Raw genomic sequence first — 23104 nt, forward strand, 5'->3', positions numbered from 1 at the left:
AAAGTTAATTATGTAGTAAATGAGCAATTTATCATTCACCACTTTCTAACGTATTAAAAATGTACAATTAATACGAGTCTGAAAAAATTAAGCTATATAATTGCTTAAATAAATATATATAGTTATAAAATGTACCTTCTTAGGTAACAAAAACATGTACCAAATCTAGTGTAAAGACTATTTAGTTGTGACTTGACATGTTTTAGTGGTTATAATCAATCAATGAGAATGCACATTTCTTTAGAAAATATCTGAAGTACAAATGGAAAAGTTATTAAAATAAATGACCTAAATTGCTCTGAACGGAATGCTGTACAGCTCAATTTATACACTGTCTAAAACAGTAGTATACTATGCACTCTATTTCCATATATATTTGTCTGAAAACCAGAGGCAAAATGCATAACCTAATTGAGAAATCATAATTACAGTCCAATTATTGACAAATATAATGACTATACTCCTTGAGTAGTTAAGTTTTCTGAATACCTGCTGGAGCAGTTTACATAATATTATGACATATAACATCTTAAACTTGGTAAGGGCAAACTTTGTTTTGCTTCATTCCTATGAGTATAGCTAAATTAAGCCTATGTATTTATTCCAATGGGAATATTTTTGATCTGTGTATGTTAGAGAGACAGAATAAAACATCACTATGCATGGCTATACAGATGAAAATTGAAAACACAGGAAGAAAGGAGAAACTGAACAGAATGCCTTTTTCTTCGAACTGATGAAAACACAGAAATCAGATTTGAAGGCTTACAGGAAATCAAATGAGGTTTTTCTCTCTAAAATCCCCATAGGGAAGAGTAGCTCAATCAGATGTGATGTAAGAGGAAATTAAGGGAGAAAATTTTCATCAAGATGTGGCAGTTTAATTTTTACTTGGGGCTAGAGCATTCGGCATGAAAAATGATATTAAAAATCAAGGACCTGTTTAATTATGATATGGTGGCCTTTTTTGGCTGGTCCTCCTGATGTTTTGAGCTAGGTGTACTTCACAATTTATTTGTAGAGATTAATTATTTTACCTGAGATTTCTGTTTTTTTTTTTATTTTATTACTATTATTGCTACAATGCAACTTGTCTCCATGAAGCCGATGCTTCTCAAACATCTAATTTAAGGCATGCTAGGAGGCTGATTTTTTTTTTTCCTCAGAGCAGTATGTACATATAACACAAACTACAAGACTACGGAAGACAGCATCATCATCATCAAAACATTTATGCTCCTAAAAAATACACCTCTTTAAAAATAACTCCTGGCACTTTCCCATATATCAACGTGTAGATATCTAGAAATAATTTCCAAAACAAATTTGAACAAATTTGCACTCTAGGACAAAACATATCTATCACACAATATTTTTAAAGACATGTTTTAAACACAGTAACTAGAATTTGTGGCATAAAAAAGAAACATCCATTATGTTCGAGATTCTAAGAGCAGAAAATGGTAACTGATTTTTTGAACACACTCATTGTGCTTTCCAGCTGATGCAGATTTTTGTGGAAGTCCTGCTAGGTTAGATTGAGCCCTAATTCCATAGGTTCTAAATTTAATTCACTGTTGCTTTCCTTAATAGGAACAACTAACAATTTTACAAAGTTTGCATATTTAGTTCAATAGGACTGCTTAGAAATCGTAACTTTCTATTCTGGGGAACAGTTTTTTTTTTTTTTTTTTAAACCCATTCCATTAATGCAGAAGCACATGGTTTGTTTTATGAAGCGATTGTGCAAGGTTGGACACTCCATTATTTAGTATTACATTCTCAGCACCACCTCTATAATTAGAGAGGATACCCAGGATACCATATCTGTAAAGTGACAATGAATTTCCTTAGCTCAAATGAATAACTAAAAAATAGATAAACCCGACAAATATAAAGCTGATGTCTGTCTCTGCATTTCTCCAATGTCACTTCAGTTTAATTCAGTTTTGAGAACCAGTGCCTATGAGATCGCTTATGTACCTCTGTGTCTCTTTTTTTCTCATTGGTGTAACTTTACAAAAGACACTAGGTGTCCTATTAGGAAAAACTGAAAGTTGTGCTGTATAGAATTCTCAGGCAATTTTAAAATCAAGGCTGCACGTTTTACTAAGAGATATGTTCTAGTTCAGTGGTTCTCAAAATTTAGCAACCCGAGGACCCCCATCTTGATTTAAAATTTTTCAGGGATCCCACCCCCTAGCTGCCCTGCTCAGCCCTTAGCCCATGCCCTTCTGAGGTTCCGGTCCTTCTCTGAGGCCCTGCCCCCACTCACTCCATCCCCCCTCCCTCTGTTGCTCATTCTCCCCCACCCTCACTCACTTTCACCAGTCTGGGGTAGGGGGTTGGGGTGCAGGCTCTGGGAGGGAGTTTGGGTGCTGGCTCTGGGCTGGGGCAGGGGTATGGTAGGGGGTGAGGGGTGCTGGCTCTGGCTGGGCGGCACTTATCTCCAGTGGCTCCCTGAAAGCGACCAGCACGTCCCTCTGACAGTGGCTCCTAGGCGGGATGAACAGCGGGTCTCTGCACGCTGCCCCTGCCCGCAGGCACCGCCCCCGCAGCTCCCATTGGCCACAGTTCCTGGCCAATGGGAGCTATGGAATTGGTGCTTAGTGAAGGGAATTCACTTATCTATAATTCTGATTCCTTGAAGGTTACGCATAGGATACTCACTCGAGTCTTTCCCTGGAAGTGAGAGAGACTCAGGAACGAGACTCCTGAGGCTACGGTATCTTTAAAGAATTTGTTTTCTTCCTGAATGAGCTTATTTGACACACAAAGCCTAAAAGGTTCATTTCCATTTAGGAAGTAAAAAGGAACCACTATAAAACAGAGGTCTGTCAATAGAACACTTTCCAGTATGGGTGTCTATCATAGTTAACTCACGCAATTAATTAAAAAAAATTAACCGCAATTAAAAAAATTAATCACAATTAATTGCAGTTTTAAATTGCACTGTTAAACAATGGAATACCAATTGAAATGTATAAACATTTTGGATGTTTTTCTACAGTTTCATATATATTGTATTCTGTGTTGTAATTAAAATCAAAGTGTACATTATTTTTTATTACAAATTTTGGCACTGTACAAATGATAAACAAAATAGTATTTTCAATTCTCCTCATACAAGTACTGTAGTGCAATCTGTGTCGTGAAAGTGCAATTTACAGATGTAGATTTTTTTTGTTACATAACTGCACTCAAAAACAAAACAATGTAAAACTTCAGAGCCTACAAGTCCATTCAGTCCTACTTCTTGTTCAGCCAATTGCTAAGACAAACAAGTGTGTTTACATTTACAGGAGATAATGCTGTCCTCTTCTTATTTACAATGTCACCAAAAAGTGAGAACAGGCATTTTCATGGCACTTTTGTAGCCGACATTGCAAGGTATTTACGTGCCAGATATGCTAAACATTCGTATGCCCCTTCATCCTTTGGCAAGAGGAAATTCTTCCATGCTGATGATGCTCACTAAAAAAATAAATGCATTAATTAAATTTGTGACTGAACTCTTTGGAGGAGAATTTTATGTCCCCTGCTCTGTTTTACCTGCATTCTGCTATATATTTCATGTTATAGAAGTCTCGGATGAAAATCATCCTTCTGCAGGTGGCATCTGACTCAGATAATGAAAATGAACGTGTGTCGTTCTGCACTGCTTTTGATTGTTATCGAGCAGAACCCATCATCAGCATGGGCACATGTCCTCTGGAATGGTGGTTGAAGCATGAAGAGACATATGAATCTTTAGCGCACCTGGCACGTAAATATCTTGTGACGCCGGCTACAACAGTGCCGTGAGAACCCCTGTTCTCACTTTCAGGTGACATTGTAAACAAGAAGCGGGGCGCATTATCTCCTGTAAACGTAAACACACTTGTTTGTCTGAGCAATTGGCTGAACAAGAAGTAGGACTGAGTGGACTTGCAGGTTCTAAAATTTTACAGTATCTTATTTTTGAATGCTTTTTTTTGTAAATAATTCTACATTTGTAAGTCCAACTTTCATGATGGAGATTGCACTACAGTACTTGTATTAGGTGAATTGCAAAATATTATTTCTTTTGTTTACAGTGCAAATACTTGTAATCAAAAATAAATACAAAGTGTACAGTGCTCACTTTATATTCTGTGTTTTAACTGAAATTGAAAATGTAGAAAACATACAAAATATTTAAATAAATGGTATTCTATTACTGTTTAACAGTGTAATTTATCACGATTAATTTTTTAAATTGCTTGACAGCTCTACTTTCCAGTAAAGATTTTTTAAATTTTTACCAAAAGTGCCATAAAAAAAATCTAGTTTCACTCAATTTACACAATATAGCGTATTTTGCACATACAGCTTTGTAAATAGAACTGTGACTGGAATCCCAGGGGAGACAGCTGAGGTCACTCAATTAGGGTGAACTGCAAAGAATGGGGCAGGCAATCCTCAAAGCTGGTGGATATTCCAATACTTAGATTTACCAAGCCAGCACAAAACAGCTTCTGTTATACCTCACTGGTTACTCAGAAGTCAACAACGCAGTTCCCTTAAAGTAACCCAGCCGCAGGCCTCCACCTAGTCACCCATGTCAGATATGAGGAGAATTAATGAAAATCTTATTCATCATACAAAAAAGGTTCTATCGATCCCAAAGGACTGGACACATTACCTCCCAGGTTAGTGAATATTCCAAATCTTAACCAAATATACGCTTACAGCTAATTCTTAATAACTAAACTAAAATGTATTAAAAAAGAATAGATAGAGTATGGTTAAAAGATCAATATACATACAGACACGAGTTCAATTCTTGAGGTTCAGATTCACAGCAGAGATGGTGAGCTTTGTAGTTGCAAAGACTTTTTAGTATTTAGTCCACAGATTATAGACCAATGTCCAATATTATATTCAGGGTGTTCCAGTTTAACTGGGATCTCAATCCTGTGACTCAAACTTCCCCTGATGAAGCTTAAGCAGATCTGAAATGACAGGGTCAGGATCCAAGGGTCTTTTATACAATGTTCTAGCATACACTTGACCATACTGTCCTGGCTAAACAATAGGCAATCAGGGCGACTTTGAAGTTTCAAGGTCCCTTCCAGTTCTAGGAGATAAACCTATCTCCATATAATTACAAGTAGGTTTATTTCCTAAACATCACCAGGTAATTATTCACACAGATTAACATAAAGCACTTGCCTGTTTTTCCACCATTCACAAATGATTTGCTATATATTTCAAAGAGATGAATACAGCGACATCCTATGTTTACAGTTCATTTGAATATTAAGATGTTCTTTTGATCTCTGAATTAACAGAATACAGCATAGATACGGACTGTTGATTACACTGTTGACCGCTACCAATATATACGTAACTACACAAAAACACAAACATTATCTCCCCATATGTCTTTAAGGGTTGAATTTGAGTCATTCATCCTGCAGGACGCTTAACCCTTTCTGGTCATGCATCACAAGAACTTTTCCATACATAGTGTTGTGGACCTGATCCAGCACCACAGAAATTAAATGGTATTCCTGCCATTGACTTAAATGAGAGCAAGATCCAGCCCAATAATTCTAACCAAACCCCCAAATCCCCTATTATATTTAAACTGAGCTTGCACATACAGAGCCATCTGTTTGCTTGATGGGAAATGAAACAGGAAGGATGGTTGTGAGATTGTGCCATCAGATGTCAACCGTATTTAAACTACTGATCAGGCAAGAGACCAAGTTACTGGTTATGAGACAAGTAATTAACATGCTTTCTCCTGATGACCATTTGTTTCTATTAAATTGTCATCTTTTTCCAGGAAAAAAAGACTTTCTAGAACAAAGGAGACAGACACCAACCAAGGTGAACAATGCACTAAAAATAGGCAAAGGAACATTTCTAAAAGATGAATAGTTTATGTTTTGGTGGAATGTATGGCACAGAAGATGAATATGAAATGCCCCATGTGTTTTCTAACTTATCTCCTTCAGCTGAACCCACTAGCTCTACGAAGAGAGAAAGCGTACTTTCAGTTACGTTACTGAAAATAAAGATATTACATTTTTATAGGTAGGTTTCATTTCAGTGCAAAATACAACAATCTTACACAGAAAAATGAAACAAATTCTGTAGGTCCTTCCCTCCTTGGGTATAAGAAACCTTCATTTACTTCACTAGACTATGTTGCCTGCATTTAAACACTCTGCCTAAAATAGAAGCTAGTGGGTTGTTTTTTTTTGTGTTACAAGAAGATACTGTATAATCTGTTCTGCAGCTATCCAGTTAATCAGAATAGTAGCTGATTTTTCAAGTTTGGAAGGAAGGACCAAGCTTTTATGTTTTTGCTGTGAAGAGCTAAAAGAACCAAATTTCTTTTAACAAAATGAACTGAAGCATTGAGGACCAAAAACCAATTAAGGGTTTTTTTTGGTTTCTCCTCTATCCTCTTCTCCTCCCCCATGAAAATACATATAGCATCTCTAATTAGCAGTTTACTTAGATAGCATAAAATTAACAGTGAACCCTGGACTATTGTTGATAATTGGAAATATCAAGACGACTCTCTGATAAGGAAACTTTTTAAAAAAGGGCACTTTTCATCTTTAATAGCTGTAGATTAAAGAATAATTGACTTGAGCAATAAACAACTAAAGACAACAAAGCTTAACCTAACTATAATGAAAAGATAGAACTACTAATCATTCTGTCATACGAATGTAGTATTTCCACTATCGTGCAAAAAGATTGAAGGGCTCGGATGCATATCATTTAATATGCAAGATGATGAATGGTGCAAAGAAAACTCTAAATGAGAAGTATAAATATAGTAGAAATCCTTTTACTGTGCAGTCATTAATGAAATTTTTCAGAGTAGCAGCCGTGTTAGTCTGTATCCGCAAAAAGAAGAACAGGAGGACTTGTGGCACCTTAGAGACTAACAAATTTATTAGAGCATAAGCTTTCGTGGACTACAGCCCACTTCTTCGGATGCATATAGAATGGAACATATATTGAGGAGATATATATACACACAATTTTATTAATTTTATTAATGAAATTGTATACTGTTTCACCAATACGGCATTACAAATATAGCTTCAATGTCCCAAAACTGGCATTCAAGACAATACTGAAACTATATAAAAGGATTTTGTAGTGTGCCCAACCTGACGCACTTAAAATATTAATACACCTCTTCTTGGGCATTGTGGCTTTTTCATTTATTCTCATGCATTCCATCTGAGTGAAGTCAACCACAAGCCTGTCATGTCAATAACAGTAACATTTTTAAGAGTCAGAGGTCACCTGCACCTTTTTAAGTTCTCTACAGTGACTCAAATTTGTGGACAATATATTTTCTTGTAACAGTGTCATGGTGCATAACTTGCAAAGTTTAAACTTTTAAGAGGACAAATTGTTAGTCATTATTCCGAGGGCACAATTTTCTTTGTATGGTTCAAACTTGGGATCTCAAGTTTATGTGTCATATTTTAATACAATTAATCTGTCTATCAGAGATGAAGTGCACATAGTTCTAGTTCAGACTTTGTTCTGTATCACAAGGCTTGCACTGACCCTGAAGGAATCACTTTAGCAACTATCTAAAGTTAATTTCACTTGTGTGACACACAGCATACTCTGTATTGTTTTTGACCAGACCATAGCATGAAAATGATTTTTAGAAGTATGATTACAGCCAGAAAACTGATTATACAATTGGCATCTTGAAACTGCGTACACCTATTTACTGACAGCAAATGTGGTGATGAATAGTACTGCAGAGCCCAAATGACCACTGTAACATCAAAATGACTGTAGAGTTAGGTAGGTTATGCTGAATTTTATTTTGCTGTATGAATCAACACTGGTTTAAATTTATATTACAGTTTTGTTGTTGTGAGATCTTATATCTAGCAAAATATTGGAGACTAGGACAGTTTACAGAGGGGACAAAATAGAAGGGGACATTATATCAGTACATACATAATGTAGGTTATAGAGATGGTCACATGCTTCAGGTCTTAATCCAAATAACTAACTGATGGATGTTAGGAAAACACTTCCCCTAATGTAAAAGTATTATAATTACTACAGAATGGTAGCTGTTGCTTTTGGGGGGGTGGGGTGGGGGGGAGGGGAGAACATTTTCAAGGCCAAAAGAAGTGTTAGGTACCAAGTTCCCAATGTCTTAACTCCCCTTTGTGCATTAGAAATCTCCCCCTAAATAAAAGAAAATGGAGTGTTTTATATAACAAGCTAATGATAGTTTCCTGTCTATCTTAGTGACTTCTCTTGTGATTAGAATTTTTGGTTTAATGCTCTACACCTTCAGATTGCTGCACATTTCAAATTCTATTAACTTTATTTAAGAAATCAGTGCAAATTCTGATTAATAGTCAAACTCCACAGCACTGATGTACATGAGATTCCTCATGCATCCATTACCACGATATCTGAACATTTCTACAAAGATTAGAAAGAAAAAAGGAAATCACTTCGCATGTTGTACAGTATTTTCACTCCAAGGCTACCTACTTTATACAAAGCAAAGATACTCAAAGAAAATAAGACAAGCGTCACAACTATGTTATCCAAGCACAACTGTCCTCTTGGTTAATATAAATAACATTCTATGTATTAGAAAAGTTGAAGAGAAGATAGATGAGAAAATGTCACATCAGAAAAAGACAAACTAACTTATGATCAATATAAATAGGACGATGGGCATCAAGTTTCAAGTATTATTTGTCCTAATTCTGAAAGAAAACAAGGGGTCTTAAGTATTTCAGAATGATATATACCAAGGATACAGTGACACTTGGTTTTTTAGTCGCATTTTAAAGTGCTAATGTAACATGGACAGACCCCGATCATCGGCGTGCGGGTTTGAACCTGGGGCCTATGGAGCTTAGTGCCTGAGCTTTTACTGCATGAGCTAAAAGCCATAGAGCACTTAGCTAAGGCTGTAGATCAGACTCAATCTCTCTCTCCAAACGGTCTCAGTGCCACTAGATGGGACAGAATACCACACCCAAGGGGTGTATGGGCTACATATTTCCCCTGGCTGAGGAAGTGCGTCCTGAGCTTCAGAGACTTCCCAGTTGAAATCCTGGACGAGCCCCCCACTTGTAACACCAACAAACCTGGGGCTTCTGGAGCTTAGTGCATGAGCCTTTACTGCGTGAGCTAAACACGATATGGCTATTAACTCTAAGGCTGTAGAGACAATCAATCAATCACCACACCCAGGAGGTGTTTGGGTTATACTAACACAACTGTAAATCCTGATGCATATACAGGACAAACATTTCAGGATAAACACAACTAGCAAGACATTTGTGTTGCAAAACAAATATTTTTGTAGTGTCTACACTAGAATTTTAAATGGTATTAGTTAACATGTTAATTAATGCATGTTAAACCATAGCTAAGAATTTAATAGCTGAAGTACCAGAACTCTAACATTTAAACTAGATTAAAATGTATTAACCTGGCTATTACTACAAGCACACCAAAATAGGTATAAAATCAAGTCAGATGCGTCCAAGCCATGAAAAGCATATACAAAACCATATATTGTATCAAAAAGGTCAAAAAACTGGGAAGAAGGTTAAAAGGTAACTTACTTAATACTATGCATTTCCTGTTCTGTATGCACTTGTACCCAAGACAGTAAGTCTAAATAAAATATCCATATAGAGAGACCATTTTTGAGAAGAATTCATTTATTTCAAAATACCTATTTTTATCCATTTTTCTTTCCAGCACTTGTTGGCTGAATAGATCTGCAAGGATCTCACAGATGACAAGCTCATGAATACTACTATATTTTGATTTATGGTTGGGCAAATTGTAAGAAGTTCAGTTTGGACAAAATGTTTTAAGACCCCTTCTCCGTAAACTCATTAACAGGCCACAGTTCTGCAATAACTCTTTCTAACTTCTCGCAACACTGCACCAGATTCCATTTTATAGAGAAGATCATGTCAAACACCAGAAAAATCTACTGTAACTGCCTCTGTTGTACCCTTATAGCCAAGAAAGGTTAACCATGGCTCCAAATAAAGTCATTAATGAATGCCACTCAGAGTCAGAGAGCACACGAGAAACAGTATAATTATATACAGTATATATTTCTCCATAATTATGCAAAGACACTGAATTAAGAAATTATATTTTAATACCAAATGCTGATTTACTGTATATTACTTTAAATAAATTAAAATTAAATTAATGGAGATATCCTAGCTCCTAGAACTGGAAGGGACCTTGAAAGGTCATTGAGTCCAGCCCCCTGCCTTCACTAGCAGGACCAAGTACTGATTTTGCCCCAGATCCCTAAGTGGCCCCCTCAAGGATTGAACTCACAAGCCTGGGTTTAGCAGGCCAATGCTCAAACCACTGAGCTATCCCCCCCACTTTTCAATATACAAAATTTAAGTATTTGTTAGGCAGCTTCTCCTGCTACTTGCTATATTTAACCCTCTGACACCAGTATCCTCAATATTCTGGTTTGCAAACACTGCTGGCAATTAGCGTCAAAGGGTTAATTTGATAGGACTCAAAGGATTTCCCTTTGATCTTACTGACAGTAGAGCATTTTGAGTAGGTATCCAGAATGTTATCTTCTGTAGGAATAAATGGATTAGTTTAAGAGACTTCAAAAAGCTTATCAGTGCTGAAAGCCACAGTGTTAATTCTTTTATGTAGGGATTTTGGATAACACAAGCGCTTTTAATTAAAACAGGTTTCTAAATGGTAACTATTTTATTTTTAATGTTAACAATGGACACATTTAAAATTGATAGTTCTCTTAATTAAGGATGAATGGTTAAGTAGATTATGCTGCAGGTATTCAGAGCCCCTCTTCTCTTAAAGCCCTTGCCAAAATCTCTTTCAAACAGCTCATGTGAAAATAGCAAGATGTGCTGCCAACTGCAACACTTGTCAGAAGAGGATCCTGGATTTCATTCTTGAGTGTGTCACCACTGCCTCTGGAAAAAACTAACTGAAGCTGCAATAATTTTTAAATTGCTGATGTATTCCACATACAAGGAATCCAGTTTGCTACCAGACTGTTAGAAATGTGAGGCACTCCAGTCATTTTAAAACACTTTTGGATGCTGAAATTGTGAATTTCATTTATATCAGAAATATTTTACCCTGCCCAGTTACATCTATGATACAACAGGAATCCATCTATCCCTTCAAAGTTGGACAATTTATACAGAAATTTGTTTTGGTATTTTTAATTCTGGATCTTTCAAAAATATTACTTTTGAATAAAGTCACTTAAAATATTACACTTATTCAGGAGTACTGTGCAATACCCATAAGTCTAAATACAGTAGTTACCATTAACAGTATGGCATTTTCCAACAGCTCTCACTTAAGAGTTACCACAGTTTTCTATACTTAGAACAGGAAATAGCTGTGTGAGCAGCTGGCAATAGGGTGACCAGACGTCCCAATATTATCGGGACTGTCCCGATATTTGCTTGTTTGTCCCATGTCCCGACCAACGTTAGGTCGGGACACTGGACAAACAAGCAAAGGTTCCAGAGCCCGGAAGGGCTCGCGCCCCTCCCTGCCGCCTCCTTCCCCCATTGGCTCCCTCCCCAAATCCCTGCCTCTTCCCCCAACATGCCATTCCTCCTCCCTCCACAAGCGCTGGAGAGAGGCCCCGGAGACGCAGGGGGAGCACGGGACTGGGGTGAGCGAGAGTCTGGCATGGCCCGTAGCGCAGGCAGGACTCAGTCGGGCGATACCTGGAGGAAGAGTAGGGGGGCGGCCCGCGGGGCCAGGCGGCGGCTGTTCTCCCCACCTGGGCAGTGGGACTCGGGAGCAGCCACTGCTGCAGCTCCTACTGCCGCGGCCGGAGGAAGAGGCCATGGCGCTCAGTGGCTGCGGCTCTGGCGCCTGGGCCCGAACCCCCGCGAGCCTGGGCCTGTTGCAGGGACCCAGCAGCGTGCACCCTGCGCCCAGCCCCTGGCCAGTCACGTCTGGGCTGGCTGCCCAGTTGGTGCAATCCCGCAGTGGCCCCAGGACGGAAACATCGGCAACCCAGCCCCGTTCGTTCCCCTGCGGGACCTGAGCGGGACGGGTGGGCTGGGGCCTGCTGCCCCCACTCCGGGGCTGCCCGCGGGATTGCACCAGCTAGGCAGCCAGCCCAGACGTGACTGGCCAGGGGCTGGGCGCGCGCAGCGTGCGTGCTGCTGGGTCCCCGCAACATGCCCGGGCTCAGGGGGTTTGCGGGCGCCAGAGCCGCAGCCGCCGAGCTTGGCCAGCGGCTGCTTCCTCCCCCCGTGGCAGTGGGAGCTGCAGCAGCAGCTGCTCCCGAGTCCCGCTGCCCAGGTGGGGAAAACAGCCGCTCCCCTACTCTCCCTCCAAGTACCGCCTGACTGAGTCCTGCCTGCGCGCAGGGCTAGGCCGGACTCTCGCTCACCCCGGCTCCACGCTCCCCATGCGTCTCCGGGGCCTCCTTCCAGCGCTTGCGGAGGGAGGAGGAAGGGGTTGGTTTTTTTGCTCTGCCGCCTTTTTTTTTTTTTTTTTGCTCCGCCCCCACCACCCCTCGCGTCCCGATATATATTTGACATGGGTGATCTGGTCACCCTAGTTGGCAAACCTATTTAGGGGCATCCACGGCACAAACAAAACCTATACTAGGATATACAATAATTTTATTCTCTCACGTTAGTGAAAACTTGAATGTATATTTAGAACTATTTAAAAAAATATATAGTCTAATAATTTTAAGGAAATAAAAGACATATATTTTCTGTAACTGGTGTTTGAGATGTGTTGATCATGTCTATTCCACAATAGGTGCGCGTGCTCACCACGTGCACCGGTGTCGGAAGTTTTTCCCCTAGCAGTAACCGTAGGGGAGTGCCCCTAGAGACCACTGGAGTGGCACCTCCATGGCACAGTATAAGGGGCGCTGCGCGCTCCCCCCACCCTCAGTTCCTTCTTGCCAGACAACTCTGACAGAGGGGAAGAATGGTGGGATGCGCAATAGAGGTTACAGAAAAAGTAACTAACTGTCTTTTCTTCTTCGAGTGATTGCTCATGTGTATTTCACAATAGGTGATTCCAAGCTACAGCTGTTGGAGGTGGGTAGGAGTTCACAAATTCTTGGGACAGAGTACAGCCCTGCCGAACCCGGCGCCCTCCCTGATTTGGGAGACGATCGAATAAAGGGAGATGAAAGTGTGAACTGAAGACCACGTAGCAGCCCTACAAATGTTCTGGATGGGAGCATAGGCCAAAAAGGCAGCCAATGAGGCCTGCGCCCTAGTCGAGTGTGCCCTCACAATTGATGGCGGGAGCAAGAGGTTGGGGTGTGAGGAGTGTGGCTGGGGATGAGGGGTTTGGGTGTAGAAAGGTACTCTGGGCTGGGACTGAGGGGTTCGGGGGGGAGATCAGGGCTGGGGCAGGGGCGTGGAATGAGGGCTCCGGCTGGGGTGCAGGCTCTGGGGATGAGGGGCTTGGGGTGCAGGAGGATGCTCCAGGCTGAGATCGAGTGGTTCGGAGAGGGGAGGGGAATCACGGCTGGGGCAGGGATTTGGGGCGCGGGAGGGGGTGCAGGCTCTGGGCAGCACTTACCTCAAGCAGCTCCCAGAAGCAGCAGCAGCAGCAGCAGCAGCATGTCCCCCCCTCCCAGCTCCTGCATGGAGGTGTGGCCAGGTGGCTCTGCGTGTTGCCCTATCCGCAGGTGCCACCCCTGCAGCCCCGACTGGCCTCGGTTCCTTGCCAATGGGAGCTACAGAGCCAGCGCTTGGGGCGGGGGCAGTGTGCGGAGCCCCCGAGCTGCCCCTACACGTAGGAGCCGGAGGGAGAACATGCTGCTGCTTCCGGGAGCCGAGCAGTGCCACGGCAAGCAGGGAGCCTGCCTTAGCCCCACTGTGCCACCAACCTGACTTTTAATGGCCTGGTCAGCAGTGCTGACTGGAGCCGCCAGGGTCCCTTTTCGACTGGGCATTCCGGTCAAAAACTGGACACCTAGCAACCCTGGACCAGTGGCCAAGTAACACCTTACTGACAAACCTTTTTATATCACTCACAGGCAGAGACCATAGTGGAGAATGAGGGTCAAAATATGTACGTCTTGCTTTGTTTTATTATAAAGAATTATATATTTAAGAATACACTAACGCTATGTTTAAACTGCAGCCAGATATGTGATTAGCAGCTCATGCAGACATACCCACACTAGCTTAAATCTAGATGTCTTGCTAAAAACAGAAGTGAGGACGTTGTGGTGCAGACTTCAGAGCAGGCTGCAGAAGCAAGTACACACCCAGGAGGGTTAGCCAGGTTTCAGTAGCCTGTGCTAAAGCCTGCAGTGCCATATCCTCACTTAGATTTTTGACAAACCAGTTAGATGAACGCTAATGCAGGTATGTCTGCTTGAGCTGTTTATCACACCGGTAGCTGAAGTGCCGACAATCCAAAACCAGTTAATACCAGAAGATCACTGCAAAATAATCACAATAGAGATGTGCTTTTGACTTTAAACATAGGGTACAATATATATAAAAATATTTTTAAACAATCCATAGTAGAGAATTATATAGAAAAATTAACATTTGCAATAAAACTAAAATTTACAACTAAATAAATTCTGACAATATATGGAACTTTTCACGTGTACTATTTAAACTGCAAGGTTGATTTACAAGTTACTGATTCATGAACACTAACCTCCAAATTTTCAAAAGCTCCTAAATTACTTAGGTGCTTAAGTCCTATTGAAGATCAACAAGACTTAGGAACCTAAGGTGCTTTTGGAAGTTTTTGCCCTAAATGCTTAACCTTTAAAACACTAGCACTATTTGAACTAATATTAATCTTTAGCTTATCATTCTCATCTCTTTAGAAAGCTACGCTACAGAATTTTGAAGTCCTATGGATTTTGAGGACATGTGTCTCAATCTGAGAACTGGAGAAAAACTTATGAGGAAAGAAAATCTACTGGTTTGAGTGTTAGAGAAAATTAAAACAAGTTCACAATATTGCTTTCTTTTGACAGCATGTAAAGAAGAAAGAGGAGAAGGACTAAAATTCCAACCTTCTAAGGTGAGGTGCTGATTACCTGAAATGCTACTATACTTTGAAGGAAAGAAGTGTAGAATGCTGAAGACAGAAGCTGAAAAACAGGTTTATAAAAAACTTTATGATTCCTTTAAGGAACCTAGTCAGAAGCCACTGGGAGAGACTTTCCATCCTCCGCCATGCTACCCCAAAGAAAAGTAGCACACCAAGAACTTGGAAGGCAACTATTTGCTGAGAATCAGTACAACATCAATTCTGAAATTGCGAGGATGATGCTTGTTCAGCCTTAACTCGTTACTCTTACATCTGCCTTACAAAACTTACATGAAATATTTACCAACTGATGCATCAAATCATTTCCCCATCCTTTACCACGAGTGAGGCTGTTGCCTTTTAAAAACATCTTTTCAGAATCCTACTGCTTCTCAAAACAGGAAAAAATCAGATTCATGTGAATACTATAACCCTGTATTCAACCAAGTCCTTATTAGTATGTTGACTTAGATTCATGCATTATGCTATTCATATGTCATTCAGATACCTGTATTAGATATCTACCTTTACAACTATACATACATAACTTTTGCAAAGATTGCACAACTTGTCAGAGGCTTAGGACATGACTACACTACAAACTTTGACTGATGCAAGTTATGTCAGCATAAATCTGCCTCAGTTAGTGTATTGCTTCTGTGTGAGCATGCATTCTTGGCTACTCGTGATGGTGCTGCGCATACTCACCAGGAGTGCTTTTGTTGATGCAGTGCTACACAGCATGGGTAGCTACCCCAGTTTGCAACTTAGCACCATCCGCGCACTGTCTTTTGGGAAGTTTTGGCAATGCATGGTGGGGGGTAGAGAAAAGTCACACAGGGGTTACTAGGAGCAAGGGGTCAAGTTCCTAGCATGCAACTTCATCCATCCCATAATGTCATCCATATCCCATAATTTTTGTGCCTTTCATAAAAATCCTATGAACCTGCACAGACCTCCTTGCTGTCGGGCTTCTCTGACAGAAGCATGAAACCCATGCAGCTCTGCACTACTGAACTGAGCATTGCATGCACAGGACTCACAATTATCTGGTATTTGCAGAGCCACACAAAGAAATGAATGAGCACAAAACATGACTATTTCTTGGAGGACAGACTGCTGTGAGATATAGTGAGAAACCATTAAAGGTTGTTGGTGGCATTCAAGGAGCAGCTTTAACTGGAGGAGCACTACTTCTGGGCCTGAGAAAAAAGCACTCCCTGGTGGGAATCACATTATAAATGCAGGTCTATGATGAACAGTAGCTGCAGAACTTTTGGATGCAAAAGGCCACATTCTTGGATCTGTGTGCCTAGCTCACCGCAGCCCTTCAGTGCAGGGATACCAGAATGAGTGCGGCACTGACAGTGTAGAAGTGAATGGCAATCGCCCCTGCTTGACTGCTGGCACTGCCTGGACTGTGGTGGAGTCTCAAACAGGTCCTGGCTTGCAGAGTAATTGGGCCTCCCAGTTCCATGTCCCCCATCCTCCTTGCTGTTCATGGCAGTGGCCTGTGTCTCAGGCTCCTCAGAGGTATTCAGGGTGGCCTGTGAGGTGGTGGTGGTCTCTGCCAAGTATAGCATGCAGCTCTTTGTAAAAGCAGCATGTCTGTTGCTCGGCACCGATTGACTGCTGGCCTCCATGGCCCTCTAGTATGTCTGCTATAGGTCATTTGCTTTCATGCGGCACTGCTCCTGATTGCTGTTGTACCCCTTTCTCCTGCATCCCCTGTGCAATCTGCTCATAGATGTCCATGTTTCTATGGCTGGTCCATAGCTGTGCCTGCCTAGCCTCTTCTTCCAACAGGCTCAGGAGATCCAATGTCTCCTGTCTACTCCAGGCTGGAGCTTGTCAGGTGCATTTAGCTGGCATGGTCAGCTGGGCAGTTGCACACAACAAGGGAGAGCTGCTAGGTGGGCTCACCAAGCTGGGCAATCCGGAAAAGCCATATCAAAAATTTACAGGGTTTTAAAGGGGAGCATGGGAGACTTCTGTTCTCCACAACATGGGCAGTGGAGTTCACAATTGTGATCTGAGTGGTCAGTGTTGGGCGTTTTGGGACAGCTGCTGGAGGACTGTTTGGTCAACATAGGTAACACTCCTATTATGTCAACCTCAGTACACTGACCATAGCTCAGTGCCATTCAGGGAGTTGGTATTACTGCGCTGCCATAACGGGTGCTTACATCAGTGGGAGACAAATTTAAGTGTAGACAAAAGCACAGTGAGGTCAACGCAAGGTGGCTTACATCAACCTAACTTTGTATTGTAGACCAGGTCTAACGCATTACTCTTACAATAAGTCTAACTACAAATTAAGCTGAAATTAAGCTTTTTTTGTTTGTTTTTAAACAAAGGGAATTTTTGAAAATTATTCAGAATGAATTTAAAAGCTTACTTTAGGAAACCTTCACATATTTCTAGAAGAATGTCAGCAATTTCTGAGATTTTAAACCCTTTCATCCTACACCCCTTCATTCTCTTCCCGATAGAACTAAAACATTCTAATTTTCACTCCACCATTCACCTAGAGATATCAGTATTTTTAATTAAACCCATATTTCTCATATGCTCAACTTTCTCCTTTAGTTACAGGAAACAAAGAATAGGCTTGAGTGACAAATCTGCTTTGGAGAGTGTAAGAAACTTTGAGAATGTTTTGAATATTTAGAATTTTACAGAACTCTCTTAGCTAAGAAATTTAAACCTCTATTGTTTTAGTTTAAGTAGGGTGAAAGCTTTATTGTATGCAGAATTTCTGAAAAGCATTGAATGTTTTATCACTTGGTAGTGAAGCAGCTTATTAGGTATAGAACTGAAGTCTTTGGAGAAAAAATATCTCCAGCAACTCCAACTCAAGAGTGTGGAAAGCCTTTTTGAAGTTTTAGCTTTACATTTAAAGTTTTATAGATTTATCATATATAGAGAAGATTAAATATACATACATTCTTATACCTTACACTTTATGCATTTGCTCCTAAATCAAGGATGGATATAAAAACAAGGAATGCTTTCTTTCTCTAACAAAATATAGTTAAAGATGCCCAGAGAGAGTATTTCATAGTTGCCCTCTAGCCTTGATTTAGGCAGAAATGATTTTTAAGACTTTGTAAAAGAAAATCTGCTTTCCCCAGTTTTTCTTGTATAAAGGAAATTCTAATTTCTGCAAGGGAAAGTGCCTTGGTACTGGATTGGGTTTTGCTGCTAGCGGTGCTGGTGTCACCTCACAGGTGTCGAAGTCTACAATGGAAACGTAGAACATCTACTTCCTGAGATGGAAACAACCACAAAGGATTTACCACATATAGCTTTAAAGACTTCTTGTTTTACTTGTTAAGTAAAATATAATTCTAATCAGTAACCATCTATCAGGGTGCTGGATTATATGTCACAGCAGGAGAACTCCTCCCATCAGCATGGATAGGAGCTTCATTGAAGCCATGCAGCTGCGCTGCTATAGCAGTTTGTGTGTAGACAAGCCCTTACATGCTTTGATCAGCAGTAAAATAGTTAATGTTGACATATAAATCATCATTAGGCATCTAAGTTAATACTCCACGGAGGTGAATAAGGCAGTACATACCTTCGTAGCTACAGTAAACAGGCTTTCCACAGACTGAGGCATCAGTTTACACTCATTTAGAGATTAATCGCAGTTTTAATTACACTGTTAAACAATAGGATACCAATATTCAATATTTTTGGATGTTTTTCTACATTTTCAAATATATGAATTTCAATCAGAACACACAATAAAAGTGTACAGTACAATATTTATACAATACAAATATTTATACTGTAAAAATGATAAAAGATAGTATTTTTTAATTCACCTCATACAAATACTGTAGTGCACTCCTCTGGAATGGTGGTTGAAGCATGAAGAGACATATGAATCTTTAGAGCATCTGGGCACAAATATCTTGCGATGCCGGCTATAACAGTACTGTGCGAATGCCTGTTTTCACTTTCAGGTGACATTGTAAACAAGAAGCAGGCAGCATTATCTCCTACAAATGTAAAGAAACTTGTTTGTCTGAGCGATTGGCCGAACAAGAAGTAGGACTGAGTGGACTTGTAGGCTTTAAAGTTTTACATTGTTTTATTTTTGAATGCAGTTTTTTTGCACAGAATTCTACATTCATAAGTTCAACTTTCATAATAAAGAGACTGCACTACAGTACATATATTAGGTGAATTGAAAAATATTTCTTTTATCTTTTTTACAGTGCAAATATTTGTAATAAAAATATTAAGTGAGCAGTGTACACTTTGTATTCTGTGTTGTAATTGAAATCAATATATTGGAAAATGTAGAAAACATGCAAAAAATATTTAAATGATATTCTATTATTGTTTAACACAGTGATCAGGTGATTAAAAAAAATCTGATCACGATTAATCACTTGACAGCCCTACTAGAGAGAGATACCTTTGAAATGAAAGCTGAGATTTAGAGAACAAGGCTGTGTTTAAAAAAGCACATGGCTTGCCAACCTGGCCCAATTTAATCCCAGCTTATGCCCAAGTACAGTTAACCCTACATTACATGGTGCAATATATGCTATGGTGATGGCAACTTATGCTTTGGATGGATGGATGCATGGAAGAGATTTAATGGATATTTTGCACACTAGGTAAGATTATATACATGTACAGAAGACATTTAATCAGTTACTGTTTAAGACATTAAATAAATCAAGGAAGTCTGTCTGAAGCTATGTCTGCACTGCAAAAATGTGTGGGTTTTTATATCAAGGTATGTATTCCTGACGTAAAATCCTAATGGAGACAAAGCATTGTAATGTTTTCTTTGATATAGCTAACTGAAGTAAACCCCTGGTGCAGGGTGTGGAGTTTACTTCAACTAGCTACCTGTGGACAATGCTACTTGTGCGTTGTCTCCACTAGAATTTTACACTGAGATAACTATCTTCAGATGTGGCAGAATTCGATATTAATTTTTTTTATAATGTAATATCTGTTTATTTTTAAGCATGCTCTATCAATTTAAATTTTCACAGTTGTGCAAAATTAGGGATTTTATTTTGTTCAATTTTTATTCATGTAAATTTTCATTATTATAGGAAATTAAGGAGGGGATTAGATAATTATTTAATGACACTAGATGTTGAGATTCAAGAAGCTAAAGCTTTATAACTGTTATAACCATTAACACACCAATTGTCAACATCACATATCATATACAAAGTAAATATTCTTAACTCAGACTAAGTTCTCAACCAGCATTTTTCTTACTTTGTCAAGCTGTACATTTCAATTATTGATGGAAATTTTCTCTTGTCAATGTGTGTGTGCGCGTGTGTAACTGATGTTTACCAACATTTACTGATAAAAATGTAATCCTTCCAAGCCTAGATATCTTGATGTAAAAAACACACCTTTCACCTTTCTTTGCAGTAAAGACATAGTCTTATTCTCCTATTTGCCGTAATTGAGTCTAGACCACATTATGGCAGAACCACTTCCTTTTTCTGTTTCAAAAACTCCTCCAATTTCCACATAAAACAGTTAATGAATAGAAAACTAAAAAGTCTAGACCACATAGCTCAATTACAGAATGGTCCAAAACAAAAACAAAAAACTCTAGTGTTAGACTCCAAATTAGGGCAGGATTCTGTGAAACGGAAAAAACAGAATGACTTATAGTCACTAAATTTTAGCAGTAATTTTGATACTTTCAAAATCTACTGATGTGTAACACAACCTCAATTCAATAAACGTTCTGTCCTTGCAGAGATCCCACAGCATACAAATTTAAAATGTGTACAGGGTATGAGATCTGTAAAATCAAAATATATTGCTGTTTCCACCCCCCACTTGTTACTGTAGACAAGTGTGTTACAGAAATTGCTTGCACTTAATAATAATATTTTGCTTTATTTTTCAACTTAAAAACGTAAATGAGGCTCAAATATATCAAATATTTCTTGTTGATACAAGGATATACTACGCAACTGGAGCTGACTAGTCACCCGCTTCTCCTACAGAAGAAAATGCTCATGATTAAATGTATATGAGTCTCTTTAAAAGCTTTTTCATACTAGATGACATTAATCATTACCTACACTTACTGAAACCGTGGTTGGATTTTGATAATTTATAACTACTTATTCAAGAATTATGGCAACAAACTTAATGCTTGACATGTTTTTATTACATTAACAAGTACACTTTCGTTATCTCTCAGTTAGTAGAAACAGTTACTGGACACATCTGGGGCACAATCCAGCTTCCACCAAAGTAAATCACAAAACTCCCATCTACTTAAAAGAGGTGCTTGATCAGATCTGTCTCCAACTTCTCTTTTAAAAATTAGACAGAAAGAAAAATGCAAGCTACAGAGTGCAATAAACATTTATGTACAAAATTCAGTTCAGTTTAGATTGTCTAGCTTTTTAAGGATGATACACATTTGCTGTTTCAACTTATCATTTGTAATTTCTCATGCAAGTCATAACATGTCATGGAACAAATGCAGAATGGTATTATAATGAACAAGTCTTTTCAATGATTGATTTATATTTTATCTTTTATATAGTATGGAATATAGTCACATTTCAGCGTATGCAAGCAGGTGATTGTACTTCCAAGTATAAAAAAGCTGGGAGAAAGGCCTGCGTTTTATCAAGTTGCAGAAGGAGCTATGATTTTTAAAGGATTCTGTAGCATGTAGCACTGGCTGCACCAATGTACCGTCAGCAAGCCATAATAGAACAGAATGCAAAAAAGGTGCTCCTTTTCTATTCTGAAAAGTGACAGTCATTACCATTTCTGAAAGCCATTATTTTTCACAGAGGTGTGCCACCACTTATTAGAATTCTAGAAATGGTTCTAGGGTAGCTACCAGAGGATGTCCTGAATTTTTCAATTAATGTTCGTATTTCAGCACAATATAATAAACCAAACAATTTTACATTTAAAAGCAAACAGTTAAAGAGGTGTATATGTCATTGTTCTTTATAACTGTATTAGATTCTTTTGCTAGAAAAACCTATATCCAGTCTGACAACTCAGGTCAACATTTCAACACGGCATTCTACAGATTTCAACACTCACAGCATTGAACTGTTACACAAGAGTGCATGCTCTGTAATGCACAGTAACTATTATGGTGGGTCACAGTGCCAGTAACTGAAGCATTGTTGCTATTTCTCCATATATTCTTGGAAAGTATGTACAGTATTTTATTTTAGGTATATTGTACTTCAGACCATAACGATGGTACAGCTACCAATGCTACAGTTTGTGTGTGTACCCCAAATACTACACACGCCCACATGCAATACTGCAATTTCAGCACCCATAGTATCATGATACAATATATGTTAGTTTTGGTCTGAAGTCCAGTGACAATCTCTTTCCTAAAGTGGACTGATGTCCATTTTTAAGCTAACATCTCTAAAGCTCATCTTTCAGGTTTTTATGGTCAACGTGTGGTCCAGAGCTCTAATATTCTGTGACCATCCTCGTTTTTTAAAGCACTGCGACCTGCAGAGACTACAAGTCCCAGTATGCAATAATACTCCATAAGTAACCAGATCTGCAGACTCCACAGACTCCTTCCACATTAAAGATAAGGGCAGTATTAATCAGCTCCACAATACTTCATGTAAATATAATCTTCAGGCATCTGGCAAGTTGCTGATGTAGCCCACAGGTGAATGAACTTTGAGAACACGTTATAGACATTTACTACATTACCTGCTGGCTGAAAAAAAAATATATCAATGCACTGGTTTATATCCATTAGGAAATTTCTATTTGGTCCTGTCAAACGATTACAGCTATAAATTACTGAAATACTATTTTGAAATTAAATCAATTATTTATGCCATAAAGTAATTTAAACTTCAACCATATTGCTATAGATAATGCAGATATCTGTATTAAGCAGTCATTTTACTGGTTTTTAGTTGTAACAGGAAATTATGACAGCTGATTTACTCAAAAATATTTACAGTGGAACACTATCTATTTTATCATAACTAATAAAAAACTA

General features: G+C 39.2%; 1 protein-coding gene across 8 annotated transcripts in view; it reads right to left on the minus strand.

Annotated features, from left to right (window-relative positions):
* Positions 1 to 23104, minus strand: part of CTDP1 (CTD phosphatase subunit 1) — a 190083-nt gene that overhangs the window by 36228 nt on the left and 130751 nt on the right. For 2 of the 8 annotated variants that reach the window (XM_042860456.2, XM_065585115.1), the window contains exon 13: positions 21238 to 22809. The exons of 5 other annotated variants lie outside the window; for them this stretch is intronic. In XM_042860456.2, coding sequence (XP_042716390.2) covers positions 22803 to 22809 — 7 coding nt within the window. In that variant the 3' untranslated portion in view covers positions 21238 to 22802. Of the gene's footprint in view, positions 1 to 21237; positions 22814 to 23104 lie in introns of those variants that run through there. One more of the 8 variants, XM_042860455.2, reaches the window with a different exon arrangement.

The sequence above is a fragment of the Chrysemys picta genome, chromosome 2 (assembly GCF_011386835.1).
Source record: "Chrysemys picta bellii isolate R12L10 chromosome 2, ASM1138683v2, whole genome shotgun sequence".
NCBI lineage: Eukaryota > Metazoa > Chordata > Testudines > Emydidae > Chrysemys > Chrysemys picta.